The 15,634-nt window shown below is 36.9% G+C and overlaps 1 protein-coding gene across 1 annotated transcript; it reads right to left on the reverse strand.

Moving 5' to 3' along the window:
• Positions 1–5,558: 5,558 nt before the first annotated feature.
• Positions 5,559–10,147, reverse strand: SIX3 (SIX homeobox 3). Its single transcript, XM_066594494.1, has 2 exons — positions 9,453–10,147; positions 5,559–5,754 (listed from the first exon to the last, which is right to left on the reverse strand). Exons 1-2 carry the CDS (start codon positions 10,145–10,147, stop codon positions 5,559–5,561), a joined length of 891 nt encoding a protein of 296 aa, XP_066450591.1.
• Positions 10,148–15,634: the final 5,487 nt, after the last annotated feature.

Consider the following 15,634-nt stretch of genomic DNA (forward strand, 5'->3'; position numbering starts at 1 on the left):
CACTACACATTGTACCATTATTAGTAGTATCATTACGATATTGTAGTACTACACTATGTACTATTATTATACTGTAGCTCTTCACATTGTACTATTTCAGTGTAGCCCTACACATTGTACTATTGTAAGTATCACAATTATCATTTATATTATGTTGTAGCACTACACATTGTAACTTTGAGATTTTAGCACACATTGTACCATTATAACATTGCAACACTACATATTTTTCAATTCTTTTAGTACTGGACATTGTATTATTATAATATTGATGCACTGCACATTGCAACCCTTTTATAATAGAACCGCACATAGTATCATATTATAGTTATAGACATTGTTACCTTATTGTTATATTCTTGTACTGCACACTGTAACATTATAATTTGGTAGTACTAAACATAATATCATTATTGTAAACTTGTAGCATTGTATCATTATTATAATGCTGTATTACTACACATTGTGGTAATACTTTAACACTGCACATTGCATTGATATTCTGATATAGTAACACTACGCCCTGTAGAATTATAATACTGTAGTATTGCACACTGCACCATTATAATATTGTAGCACTACATATTATATCATTATAATATTGTAGCACTACATATTATTTCATTAAAATATTGTAGCACTAAATATTGACTAAATATTGTTTCATTATAATACTGTAGCATTGCATATTGTTTCATTATAATATTGTAGCACTACATATTATATCATTAAAATATTGTAACATTTCACACTGCATCATTGTAGCACTATAATATTGTAATATATGTCACACATTGTACAATTATACATTTGTAGCACTGCACATTATATCAATATAACATTGTAGCATTTCACATTATATTGTTGTAGCACTACACATTATATTGTAGCGCTACACATTGTACCATTATAAAATTGTACCACTGCATGTAATTTCATTATAATATTGTAACACTGCAATTGTATCATTATGATAGCACTGCACATTGTATCATTATAAAACTGTAGCACTACATATTGTACTATTATAATACTGTAGCACTGCACATTATATCATTATAATATTGTAGCACTGCGCATTATCTAATTAGAATATTGTAGCACTATATATTGTACTATTATAATATTGTAGCACTGCACATTATATAATTAGAATACTGTAGCACTACACATTGTACTATTATAATATTGTAGCACTACACATTGTACTATTATAATATTGTTGCACTGCACATTATATCATTATAATACTGTAGCACTACACATTGTACTATTATAATATTGTAGCACTGCACATTGTATCATTATAATACTGTAGCACTATACATTGTACTATTATAATATTGTAGCACTGCACATTGTATCATTATAATACTGTAGCACTATACATTGTACTATATTATAATATTGTAGCGCTGCACATTGTATCATTATAATAACTGTAGCACTACACATTGTACTATATTATAATATTGTAGCACTGCGCATTGCACTTTATTATAACATTATAGAACTACACATTGTGACTGGTGGTTTTGGTAACTCTGCAACATTGTGGCTATTGATACTTTTGTCGCGTAAATGGGTGGAATGTGAAGTTTCTGGTGCTGTGTATGTGTGTGCCATCTGCTGGGGTGTTTTCCATTGATCTCGCTCACTTCTCCATGTTATTTCATGTTAATCATCACCCTCATCCGGATAATAAAGTAATAAGTGCGGCTGCAGATAACGATCACGTCCTACCAAGTAGAGAGGAGGCTGCTGGGATGGTGCGGGTGATAGGCCCTATCTTCCCCGGGCAGATCTGCATCTGCTGCCGCAGCTTACATGCAGATTTACACCTCAATCACCTCCCCGCATAAATCCCCCAACATCATCATCATCAATACTAGAATGTATGTATTATGTGTGCAGAAGAAGAAATCCCAATCGTATGCACAAATACATCCCATCCACAACAGAGAATACTGTACAGAATGCTGTGGTGCTTGTATGCTGAGCAGTACAATATAAAATACAAAACAATATATCATAATATAAAAATAAATAGCTATCTAGAATAATTTATATATATATATATATATATATATATATATATATATATATATATATATATATATATATATATATATATATATATATATATATAGCAGAGTAGTGAGCAGAGCCCCAGTTCTTTTCTTTCCCGCAGCAATCAATGGTGCACTGAAATGCAATGAAAACCAGAAGTCACCGATATATGCAAAGCTCTCCAACAGTTTAATATTATTTTACAAGAGAAAATTCAAACATCATTGTTTTCTTTTTTAAATAAAGTCTCCTGCTTGTAAATTAATTTAGAATTGAAAGAAGGAGGGAGATGAGTTCACACTAATGAGGGTTGTTGTCTTTATTCTATAGATTTTATACAGATAGCGGTTGTTGTTGTTGTTAAAAATGTGCAGGAAGGGACTTCAATGTGCAGAGCAATATATAGAGAAGTATAAACTGTATATCCCTGTATACCCCATCATTGAGCTGTGCATACAAGATTACAAGAAAACAAAAAGAGGCAAATCCTAATCCACAGTTAACCCTACAACCCTTTTACCGTATATCAGATGGGGCTTGAAACCAGTGTCGAGCACACAACCTTAACGTATGGATGCATGGCTATAGATACTCGCTGCACTTTCTAACAAAGGTATATATATATATATATATATATATATATATATATATATCGCACGTATTTATCCCTATGTTCACTTCTTCCATGCATATGTTATATGTCATGCGTGCATATGTACCATGCATATACATACAGATACACACTCTGCATGTATGCGGTAATTACTCTTCAGCGTTTTTAAACCAATTTGCAGTCAGGAATATGAAGTATATGTTACATATAATGCTTACTATAATCCAGGAATCACATTCATTACTTTCAACCCAATCACTCTGATTCTTAAAGACGCCTAGAGTTGAGCTATAATGTGTCGGGGCCCCTTTAAATGCCTCTTATACTTTATGATATAATGTAATCTCTTCTAATGGGGCGACTATCCCGCATGTGGCAACTGGGAAGTGCAGGATGAGATGGGCAGTGGATGTGGAATTCCAGGCAGTTTTCTTTGTGACTTCATAAGAAGATTAAAAATAAAAATGTAATTTCAAGTAACAGCAAGTTGAATCCTCCCCCTCGTGTTAGTTCCTTGCTGATACCCAGCCTGGGGCACAAATAAAAGTTCAGTGGAGTTAGGTGACTATAGAGTAGTGCAAACAGCACTGCGTACAAGGAAATGCATTGAGGCTGTAGGGAAGAGGGTGCAAGACGATTAAATGGGAAGTCATTATATAGGGGTTTGATTTCTTAAGGGCTTCAAACTACTGCTACTAATGGTAAGGAGATTACTCAGATCACAGTCACTGTGCTAGATCACCACCTACACTTCCCATACTCATCCTCATTCTTATGCATATACTTATTGGCGTCCATGAGGATCAACACTTCTTGCATTAACTCGAGGAAAACACATGTATTGCTATACATTGCAGCACTTATATCACGATTAACCCTTTGGATGGTGCGCACCATACATTCCATCTGGCTCACAAAACTCAGAAAAAGTGCAATTCAGGGAGAGAAGAAAAAGTTCTTTATATTGTGGGGTTCAGTATAAAACACGGACATAGCTGGATATAGATAAGAAAGTATGAATACTGTATTTGATGTACATATATAGAGAGTGCTAGTAATACAGAGAGACAGGGGGAAGCGCTCTTATAGGAACGGGTCACAGTCAGAGTTATCATAGGGGTCAGGACTGGAGGGCTATCAAAGACGTCTCTATAGCCGCAGTCCCCTCGGAAATAAAGGAAATCTCTGGGTTAAAGTGTGACCCAGGAGAAGAGAAAGAAGGAGAGACAGGTAGAAGAGACAGAAACAGAGAGAGAATCAGAGAGAGTGTGAAAAATAGAGCAGAGACGAGAGAGAGTTAGAAACAGAGAGACAGAGGCAGATAGAAACAGAGAGAGTGTGAGAGAAAAGGAGAGACAGGTAGAAGACGAGAGAGATAGAAACAGAGAGAGACAAAAGCAGAGAGAAAAGGAGAGGACAGACAGAGGTTAAGAAAGAGTAACCTACAGAGAGAAACAGAGAAAGTGTGATAAAAAGAGAGTGCAAACTACAGAGAGTGATTCACGGGAGAGACAGGAGCAGAGATAGAACAAGAATAAGAGAGGAGAGACAGGTAGAGGATTAGAGAAACTACGCTACAGAGAAACAAGAGAGCAGAGACAGACAGTGGACGAGAAAGCAACTTACAGAAAGTGATACACCAAGAGAAACGGAAGCAGAGAGAGAGAGTGAGAAAAAGAGAGAAGAGACGGGTAGAAGACTGGAAAGAAAAACCCAGAGAGAGAGAGAAACTGAGAGTGAGAAACATGAGGAGAGACAAGTAGTGGAGGAGAGAGAGAGAGAATTAGAGAAACAGAAAGAGAGAGACACAGAGAATATGAGATAGGTAGAGGACTAGAGAGAGTGACCTCTAGAGGGAGACAGAAAAAGACAAGAGAGACGGAAACTGGGGAGTGAAAAAGAAAGAGAATTAAAGAGTTCCAAAGAAAATGACAGACACATACAGAGAGAGAAACAGGACGAGTGAGAAAAAGGACAGAAAGAAAGAGACAGATAGGGTTCTATGGAGAGTGACAGGGACAGAAAGAAACAAAGAGAATGACAGAGAAAGTGAAAAAGGTGAGATGAGCAGAGGAGGAGAGAGAAGTAAGAAGAGAGCAGTAGAGCTAAATAGAGAGCTATAACGGATAGAGAGTGTAAAAGATGGATAAGGAGAAAGAGACCTATATATTGTATACAAAAGAAGGCAGAAAGTTAAAAGAGACAGACGGAAGATGAGGAGTGATGAAAAAGAAGAAAGAGATAGGGCAGAAGAAGGTGGGAAAGAGTAGAGACAAAGATCACTGAACACATGAGAGAAGTGGGGAGGGGGTGTCAAATATTAAGGAGGAGAATTCTCCATATTATATACAGGCATTATATACTACACATATTATTATATTACAGTTGGGAGGGGCCTCATCATGACATATACATCATTCATATAAAATCTGGAAATAAAAATAAAAATCTGTTACAGTCATAAACTATTTCTTTTTTTTCCACATTAACCAGAAACCCCCACAGGCAGTGACAGAGGTGAGGAGGAGGAAGGTGCTCAGTATCAGAAGATCATTGATTGATTGATTGATTGATTGTCTGTTGGACACAACAAATATAATAAAGGCTGTAGAAAACAGAGAGGAGGGGGAGGGCGGGAAATAATAATAATAGGGGCATAGGGTAGGCATGTGAGTTGCTCCTCTTGGTGGGTTCAGGTCCTGGGTAGGTTTTGGGATTGGACTTGTGTGTAGGTCAGGTCCCCACATACAAATGTTTACATGCAAGTGGCTGTGCTTGTTGTCCCGCAGAAGTCTATAGGTGCCACCTTGTTGTGTGCCAGTCCCTGGAAGTCCAGCTCCATCATCAGTCCAGTTCTGCCGGCTCATTGTGCCTATCATACATCACATTCCGAATCACTGGAGGTGACAGACAGGATGGAGGTGCCAGTCTCAGCGCGCTCTGCCAGGCTGGACACACTGGTTGTGGGACTGGCAGCAGCTGTGGAAGGAGACTCTGCCGAGCTGTGTGTAGGGCAACCGGGTTCTGCCAACGACCTCATGCCGCTCTGTCCGATAGATTGGTGCTGGAGCCTAAAGAGGGGGAAGGGGGGTGGGGGGAACACCACAAACAATCAGGGTAAATAGTCGCAATTTGTAGCTGGCACAATACAAGGGGCATTGCAGACTAGAGTGCCCTCATGCCACAATGCATAAGTCCCATTGCACTACATTCCCTATATTGTACACTTGCTATATAACACCCATCATTATATACACAACTAAATCAACATAAGTACAATCATGCATGTGTATAGATATACATACTGTACTCTTTCTCACAGCTATGCGAGCATTATGTGAAAGCCGCATATATGAACGTGTTATATGTCACCTTTATACATTCACCTATTGCTTTTCAAGTCAAATAATATACTATATGATTATAATGTACATGCATTTATTGTATGTCAGTAATTAAATGCACGCATGCATTAGGTGCAAGTTACAGTATATGGTGCAAGTTACATGTAGTATGTAGACATTGTATTCACACATGATTGTCGATCACAAATATACAGTACTATGTGTTAAGAATAGACACTACACACATGTATTAAGGTATAATAATAAATCCCACATTTACTGTACATGCATTATATGTCAGTAATTATATGCACGCATGCACTAGGTGTATGTTACAGTATATTACACATGTAGTATGTGGACATTAGATACATACATAGTTGTGCGTCACTCAAAAATATACAGTAGTATGTGTTAAGAATATATACACATGTATTTTACGTATACTGTACATGTATTTTATATAATACATATATACATGTTTTTGGAGGACAATTAATGTATATACACGCATGTATAATGTGGTAGTAATAATAGGCATGTTATCCCTTATATACACGTGACCATGTTTTATCTACAGATGTAAATGTATTATGTGTCCATTATTTACATGGATGTATTATTTATGAACAGATTATATATATATATATATATATATATATATATATATATATATATATATATATATATATATATATATATACATGTACTATAGGACAGATACATACACGTTTACGTGTCGCCAAAAGACATGCCTGTATTTTGGGATACGTATGTGCACAAATGAATTATGTTTCAGTAATACACATGTGTTGAAAATTACACAATTGCGTGATTAATTGCCATACATGATCATGTGTCAGTCTCACATATTTGACCTATTGAATGCACCTCTATAACTAGTATCAAGTCTGTGTTCTCTAGTAGTTCAGCACCCTAATACATAAATACATTTATAATTATTACTCTTATTTATATAATATCACTGTGTTTTCACTAGTTTTCCACTAAAGTAGAATGTGATATAATGTTTCAATTCCCTCCTATCACAAGAGCTTTCATTATTTTAAGTCCCTAAATCTCCCCTAACCCTAAATAATCAGAAACAATACAAACTGAACATAGAACAAAATACTTCTATTTTACTTGGATTTGCAATTTCAGCTTTTAATCAACACCCGACTTCTATCCTCCGCAGCGCTGTCCTGACCCAGACAGTATCTTCTTCCCTCTTTTACAATATACACGTGTATGTAAAAATTGTGCAGTGGTATATATATATATATATATATATATATATATATATATATATATATATATATATATATATCGCTGCACAATTTTTAAACCTGACACTACATCTTTAAATCGTATGCTGGAGGTGCAGCTGGAGCCTGGGTTATTTCTGGGGCCTAAACTTGATGCAAAGTGTATATGTAGAATCCCTAAATAAAAATACACTAATTGGTAGTAAAATAATAATGCTAGAAATGCATCCAACAATGGAGTAACTGCAAAACTTTTACATAAGGCAAATAAAATATTACAAAGTTTACTGTGATTAACAAACTTGCTTCCTAATTGCTCCAGGCTGTAATGTGAGATTGGAATTTCATTTTCAGCAGATCAGCAACTTTGTGTCTGAGTACTGGGGTTTCTGAATATTTTTGGAAGGGCTTTAAAATATATATGTTTTTCCCAAGATGGATACAACTTTTTTTTAAATTATTATTTAACAACAACAATAAAACTAATTAATAATTATTAATAATAATAATTAACTAATAATCACAACAGAAATATTGTTGCATTCATCCAAGCCATAGTAGTTGGCAATGTACAGTATGCATATTCTATCTATCTATCTATCTATCTATCTATCTATCTATCTATCTATCTATCTATCTTCTGTATATAGATGTGTATATATGTTGTGTAATGTTATAATGGCTCTGTCAATAGCCCCGGTGCTGACAATAGCCCCCTGCAGCCAACTCTGTTTACCATTTGAGCCTAGCCGCTGTAATTCCCTAATTTGACCCCTAACAAAAATTGGAAAGAGGTAAACAATTTGTGTGAGTGTAGAAACCAGGAGGCTTCTGCCAGTGACATCATGCAATGAATTTCAGAAGACAATGGATGTGTTACACTTTTGTTTACACACTGCTGTGTTAATTGAATGGAAATCAAGACCTGCCTAGAAAAGAAGCTATATATTTATGGGGGCTATAATTCTCGAGAAATCAGGACAATCACCTATATAGAGCATATATAAATGCATGTGTGTTCCTAGATAGATAGATAGATAGATAGATAGATAGATAGATAGATAGATAGATAGATAGATAGATAGTACAGTGTATTGGGAAAAGTAATGCTTAAATTATTAAGTGTTGTTGTTACTATATTGACTGCAATTAACATACACTATTGGTTTTGTAAATTTTAGTAAAATTCCGATATCCCGAATATGCATGGTATCTTGAATAATATCTATGATTACTTAATTTCAGTGTTTGTCTAAAAGTTCAATTTATCTACTAAAATGTTAACTATTTCTTTCCTAATTTAATTTAAATTATATATAATAGTTATATGTAAATTAAACTACATTCAATTCAATTTTAATATTACTTTACATTAATGTGGCACAAAAATATTAGGATAGATAGATAGATAGATAACGCTACTATACAGACATATAGCGCAGAGATGGCAGATTTAAACAGCCCTATGTAAAACCATAGATAAGACTTGATCACAGCAGCAAGAGTTGTGCCAAATGTCAAACTCAGCTTTGCGTGTGTTCTAAATACGCAAATATATAACTTTTATATAACTTTTAGTCTATATCTTTATGGCTATGATTGCTACGTTATATTATTTTGTATTATTTTATGTATATGGTTTCTTGTATACAGGCAGCTTAATGGTGTAAAGTACGTTGCACAGTAAGAAGTGACTTGTGTATTTATATGTCTATGAAAGCTACTTTATATTCTGAATTGTTTTGTGCATATAGTTTCCTACATGCAAGCAGTTACGTGGTGTACTTTGCAGAAATAAGAAGTGACATGCTGTATATTAATATATATATGATTGCTACATTAAATTATTTTATTTGATGCATAAAGTTTTCTCTATGTAAACAGATGGTGTAACTTGTACATTGTTTCTGAGCAAAATCACAATTTAGAAATAAGAGGTGACATGCTGTATATTTATATGTCTTTGATTGCTGCATTACATTATTTTGTATTATTTGGTGTATATATTTTATTGCATGCAAGCAATTACATTGTGTACTTTGAAGAAACGAGAAACGACATGCGGTAGCAGTGTCAGTTTAGTGCATTAAATGTTTTCATTGTCAGATTTACAGGACACCAGATAGGACTAAAATACCAGATTTACTGGTCACTGACCTGTTTTTAGCTGCTGCTGCCCTGTCTCTTTGCCTTCGGTTTTTGAACCAGTTGCCCACCTGTGTGGGTGTGAGTCCAGTGGCCTGGGCCAGTTCCCTTTTCTTGCTGGGATTGGGGTAAGGGTCCTGTAGATACCACTCCCTTAGGAGGCTGCGAGTCCTCTCCTTGAAGCAATGAGTTTTCTGCTCACCATCCCAGATGGTCCTGGGCAGAGGAAACTTCTTCCTCACTCTGTATTTATCAACGGGTCCTAGGGGGCGCCCCCTGAGTTTTTCAGCCTCCTGATAGTGAGCTTCCAGCCACATGGCCTGCAGCTTTCCATGGGACTCCTTAGTGAACTTGTGGTTCTCCAAGATGTGGTAGAGGTCTCTGAAGTTGCCTGTATGGAAAGCCACAACAGCCCTAGCTCTGAGGATGGACTCATGCTTGTTGATGGCCTCACAAGCACCAGGGGCCACAGGTAGGGACCAGAGGAATCTCCCCAGCCTTTCAATGTCCCCTGTCTCCTCCAGCGTCTCACATACGCTGGCCACTTGCTCCGGGGAGAAGTTGAGGGTGGGCAGCTGGAACATGGACAGCTCTTCTGGGGCTCTGGAGCTGCTGCTGCTGGCGGCCAGGAGCAGTGAGCGCTCACTGCTGAAGTTTGGCAGGAAGAAGTGGGTGGGATAGAGCTCTAGAGGAGACCTGAACACCATGGAATGACCGCAGAGCAGGCAAGATCACACAGAGAAGAAGGAGGAAATGCAATAATAACAATAATAATAAATAAAAAAGAAACATTCAAGCAGTCAGCAGCATCAGCAGCCTCCTGATAATGACACCGGCCTCATAATATCTCCACACTGAGTGCAGCATTGAAACATTGTATCCCTTTTCTATTGGTCTACAAGGTGTCGTTCTAAGGTCTCCATGGCAACACTGCCAATCACTGTCAAGTGTGCCAATCATGTCCTCCAACGTCATGCAAGTTACCACTTCCCCTAAATGAGGGAGGGAGAAGGGAGGGGAGGAGAGGAGGGGAGGCCAGGAGGAGGTGGTGCTGCTGCTGCTGCTGGTGGCGCTGCTGCTGCTGTTGGTGATGGTGGTGGAGGTTTATCTAATCTGCTACTCCCCTTCCTCTAAATAAGGGATCAAATAATGTGATTGTTGAATGGGATGAGCAATTAGTGGGTGGAATATTATTGTGATCTTAACGAGGCTAAAGGAGATATGGGGGGAAGGGGGATCAGGAGGGGAGGGGGTAGGGGGTATAGGGAGTAAATGGGCCAGGCTGGGCTACACGTTGGAATAAAGGGCTTCTGACTGAGACAATTTACACATGATTTGCACGTAGTTTCACTTCATTCTGCCCATGTGAGCACTAATAGTGCAGGGAAGAAAGGAGAGATGAGATCATTAGAGACATCCTCAGACTGGTGTGACCTTACCAGAGGCTCAGGCAGCAGATTGTGGGCAGCACTGTGTACCTGGCACTGCTGCAACTTTACACCGGACCCTCTTAACCCCATCTTTGCCATCTTTGAAAAGCATTGCAGTGCCAGTCTAGCTACCAGAAGGGTTGTGGTAGTCTCAGATACTTGATATTATTTATTTATTATGTTTTCTTGTATAAAAAAGACAAAAGTATTATGGAGGTGATACTTTATTGGCTAACCAGAAAAAGTATATGTGCAAGTTTCAAGGCTGCTTAATGCCTCTTCATCAGGTTTGAGCTCATCCTAAAGCCTGATAAAGGGGCAGTAACCAGAAAAATTATATATGCAAGCTTTGGATGCTGTTGGGTGTCCATTCATCAGGCTTAACTCATCATATAAACTGATGAAAGGGCAGTAAGTAACCTCAAAAGCCTGCATATATACTTTTTCTGGTTAGCCAATAAAGGTATCACCTTCATAATATTTTGGTCTTTTTTTACAAGAGTATTTAACATTACATAGATTTTTCTGACTAAGGGCTCAGTCAGAGAAGCGAATGTTTCACGGATTATAGGTGCGGGAAAAAAATCGCACATCGCTTGTAGAAAAAATTGCGTGACCGGGTGCATTTGCACTCACATGTCCTATATTTTGCAGGTGTGAATTGTATTCACATATAAAAAGCGTACATGGGAGCGCTTTTATTGGAAAGCATTGGTCCTAATAGATGCGAATCGAAAACGCACCTACACTGCGTTTGGAATTCGCTCGTCTGACGGAGCCCTAAGGTGGTACCACACTATTTTTGCTCTACCTCTTTATTAACCTTTGAAACATTGTTGCCATCACTGAACTTGTTTAAGACCATGTGTGTTTGTAAGCAGGTATGACTGTGCGCATTTCTGAGTGTGTCTGCATGTGTGTATTATTGACTATATGTATATTTGTATATGTATGCGTGTACACTACTGTACAGGAGATATGATTATGTACATATGGACGCTCAACAGACCCTTAGAATTCAGTCTAGAAGACATGATGCTATAATATATTGCTTATATCCCTATTACACATATTTTGTGTAAATTGCCACTCCTAAAAACAAGGAAATATATAAGTAACACCCATTTTTACCACTTCTTTGCTATCTTAAGAGGCTTATAATCCATGAATTTATAAGGCTATGTTAACACAGTGATTTTTCTGTCCGATTCTCTGTATTCAAAAAGCGGACCGAAAACGGACAGAAATTAAGCGTAATATTTGGAATGGTTATATTCGCACCTGCAATTTTTTTATGGCTCCTGCACACTGGCGTTTTTTTGCGTGTTTCTTTCACGCCATATCGCTGCGTTTTTTTAACACGATTGTCAATGGAAATTTCTAATGTTAAAGACGCATCGCACTAAAATTGCAAAGCAACAACCTGCGATGCGTTTTTAACATTAGAAAGTCCCATTGACAATCGCGTGGAAAAACGCGCAAGAAACGCGCAAGGAGCCCATAATCTGACAATTACAAAAATCACAGCATATTCTATGATCTTTCTATTTTCGCAATAAAATCACCCATTCAAGTCTATTGGTGCGTTTAAAAAAACGGATTGCACTCGTTTAACCATGTAACCATGGTAACCTTAAAAAAAGTGTTCAGAACCAGGAAGTGTGCAGAACCCATCATGTTGACGGGATACGGATAAAAATCATGCGGAAAATCACTTAATTTTTCAAGAATGGAAAAAAACGTCTTGTGTGAATATACCTTAGTAGGCATCTATTGGTATTAGGTTCCTAATAATGATAAAGCATACACTTGATAGTAATTATGGGTAGGTGGTAGCAGTGTTAAGTGTGTGCCACTATGGCAGTATGATTTACAGAGATTTGTACGGGTCATGGCAGTCTTTCCAGCCTTACTGTGTATATTTAGACAGGACTTTGCTTGGTGTTAAAAAGTGTATATATTGAATGGGTTCACACACAGTAGCAGACAATGGGCACATTGTAAGGGCATGTACAACGCGTATTGAAACGCTGCAGCCAGACTTGTGCTAATCTGCCCTCAGTAAAGCTGAAATAATTATCCTAAGCCGCCTTCCTACAAGAAAAATCAGTCAGGAATTCAAACTTTTTCTTAAAGATCCTTTCTGCATTCCGATGGAGATCTAGGGGCAAGTGTAGAGCCCCAACTACTGCCAGCATCAATGCAGAGTGCATACAACAATGCACATGCAGGACACAGAGTGAAGTGACCCTTTACATGGGATATGGGAGGGTGCAGGTGGAGTACCCCTTTATTTGGAGCTGCATATACATAATAGAAGACAGGAAGAACTATCAGCTTAATCCCTAAGCATGGATTATATAGTATATAGAGTACACTCATGATATGTGATGTGTACATAAACACGCATACAATTCTATACACTTAGGGTATATTCACATGGATGTTTTTCTTCTGCGACCATTCACAAGGGACGGAATTGTCCACAGGGCACAGCGCAGATACGGATTTTGTCAACTAGTGCGGATTGTGTTGAGTTTTTAATTGCAGAATGCATTCTGTGGAACGTCTTGTAGAATTTCTTGTGATTTCTTAACACAAATTTTAATTGTGGAATTACATTTCTTAGAAGTTAGAAACCCACAACAACAATTCCGCAAGACTTCCTTAATTCGGCAGCAGAAAGCTTTTCCGCTGCGGAATTTAATCTTGCGATTTTGAAATAAAAATGCGTGAATTTTACCAAATGCGGAATTCAAGCCCCATAGGGATAACACTATGAGACCGCAATGTTCCCATGGACTAATTCCATTGCATGTGAAAGGTCCCTCTAAGGGCTTCTACCCACTAGCGGTTTTTTTTTAACGCTGCGATATTGCTGCGTTTCTTCAATGGGACTTTCTAATGGTAAAATCGCATCGCACTAAAATGACAAAAGCACAAACTTGCGATTTTAACATTAGAAAGTCCCATTGAAAAAAACGCAGCAATATCGCAGTGTTAAAAAGAACGCCAGTGGGTAAAAGCCCTAAGTCATGAAAAATCGGATTGCTTCTCTGTCCGATTTTGCATCCAGTTTTATGCATGTGAAAAAAAATGCCTGATGGGTATTGCACACTTCCTGGTTCTGAACACTTTTTTTAAGGTTACTATGGTTACATGAGATGCAAATGGGTCGTAATCGCATCAAATGAGAGAAATATGTTTTTTTTAATGCACCTGTCAACTTTAATGGTGATTTTCATCTGATTACAAATATAACTACTTAAATATGCTTTATTTCTGCACAAATTTGGTCTGATCTTTTTGGTCTGGACATCTGACGGAAAAATCGCTCATGTGAATGCACTAATGGCGTCTACATATATTCATATAAACTCTATGCAGGTGGTGCATTATATTCATATACAGTCTGCAGTGTTGGTATTGTACATGTACATGCATTAGTGGATAATCATGGTATAATCCTAAACATATTTAGTATATTCATATATAGTGTGTAGTAGGTGTCCTGTAGTCATATACCTCCTAAGTAGTTGGTGGTTTAAGTAACTGCATTGTATATCAATGTGAGGATCTACAGTCATATAAAGTGCATTAGTGGAAAATAAATTGCATTTCAGTGAATATGCATTAGCATACAGTCTTTGTATCTGGTGTTATAGGCTCCTAATATTGTAGTCTGCTTAGTTGATGCATTTTATTTATATACAGTCTGTGTAGTGTGTGTATTATAAATGTATACAGTGTGTATAGTTGATGTAATATATTCATATACATATGATGTTGTGTATTAATACTGGAACTCCACAGATTGTATATGCCATACACTAACTACATAGACTGTATACAAATATGATACAGCAGCTGTCTATATGACTACAAACTACCTATAGCCTGTGTGGCTGGTTGTCTGTGTAATATGTTGTGTGCTCATCAATGGACTTTGCATTTGGTGAACTATACTGTATTCATATACTATCTATATCATTAGTATATATATATATATATATATATATATATATATATATATATATATATATATATATATATATATATATATACACACACACACAGGCTATGTGTAGTCTATGTAGCCTGTGTATTATTTTCATATACAGTCTATGTACAATGGTTGATGTAGTATTTCATATACAGTCTGTCTAGCTGGTGTAATATATATTTATATACAGTCTGTATGGCTGGTATAACAAATACAGTACATGTAATATATTCATATGCATGCTATGTAATTTGTATATTCATATATAACTTACATTGCAGGTGCACTATAAGCATATATAATCTATGTAGCCAATGTATTATATTCGTATGTAATCTATGTAGCTACTGTATTGTATGCATATATAGTTTAGGTAGCTACTGCATTATATACATATACAGTCTGGATAGCTGTTGTAGTGTATTCATATATAGTCTGTATTGCTGATATAATATGCTCATATACATAACAGTGTAGAATATTCATATACTACTATGTGGCTGGCATTCCCTGTATAATATCCCTGTACCATGACTCTTACATTAACCACATCCTTCTTATGCTCTATACATTGAATGGATATCAATGATTAAGTGTATTAACATGCTGATTACCCTCATTACAAGGGGATAATACAATGTTGCAACATGTAGGTGTTGATTCTGATCATTATGATTATGTCCTTGCAGACTGCTATATGTTTCCTGTATAGAAGTGTGATGCAGAAGAGCTAGTCACTGGGCTCCTCACTGTGTATAAGG

This window comes from Eleutherodactylus coqui, chromosome 3, assembly GCF_035609145.1.
Source record: "Eleutherodactylus coqui strain aEleCoq1 chromosome 3, aEleCoq1.hap1, whole genome shotgun sequence".
NCBI classification, from domain to species: domain Eukaryota; kingdom Metazoa; phylum Chordata; class Amphibia; order Anura; family Eleutherodactylidae; genus Eleutherodactylus; species Eleutherodactylus coqui.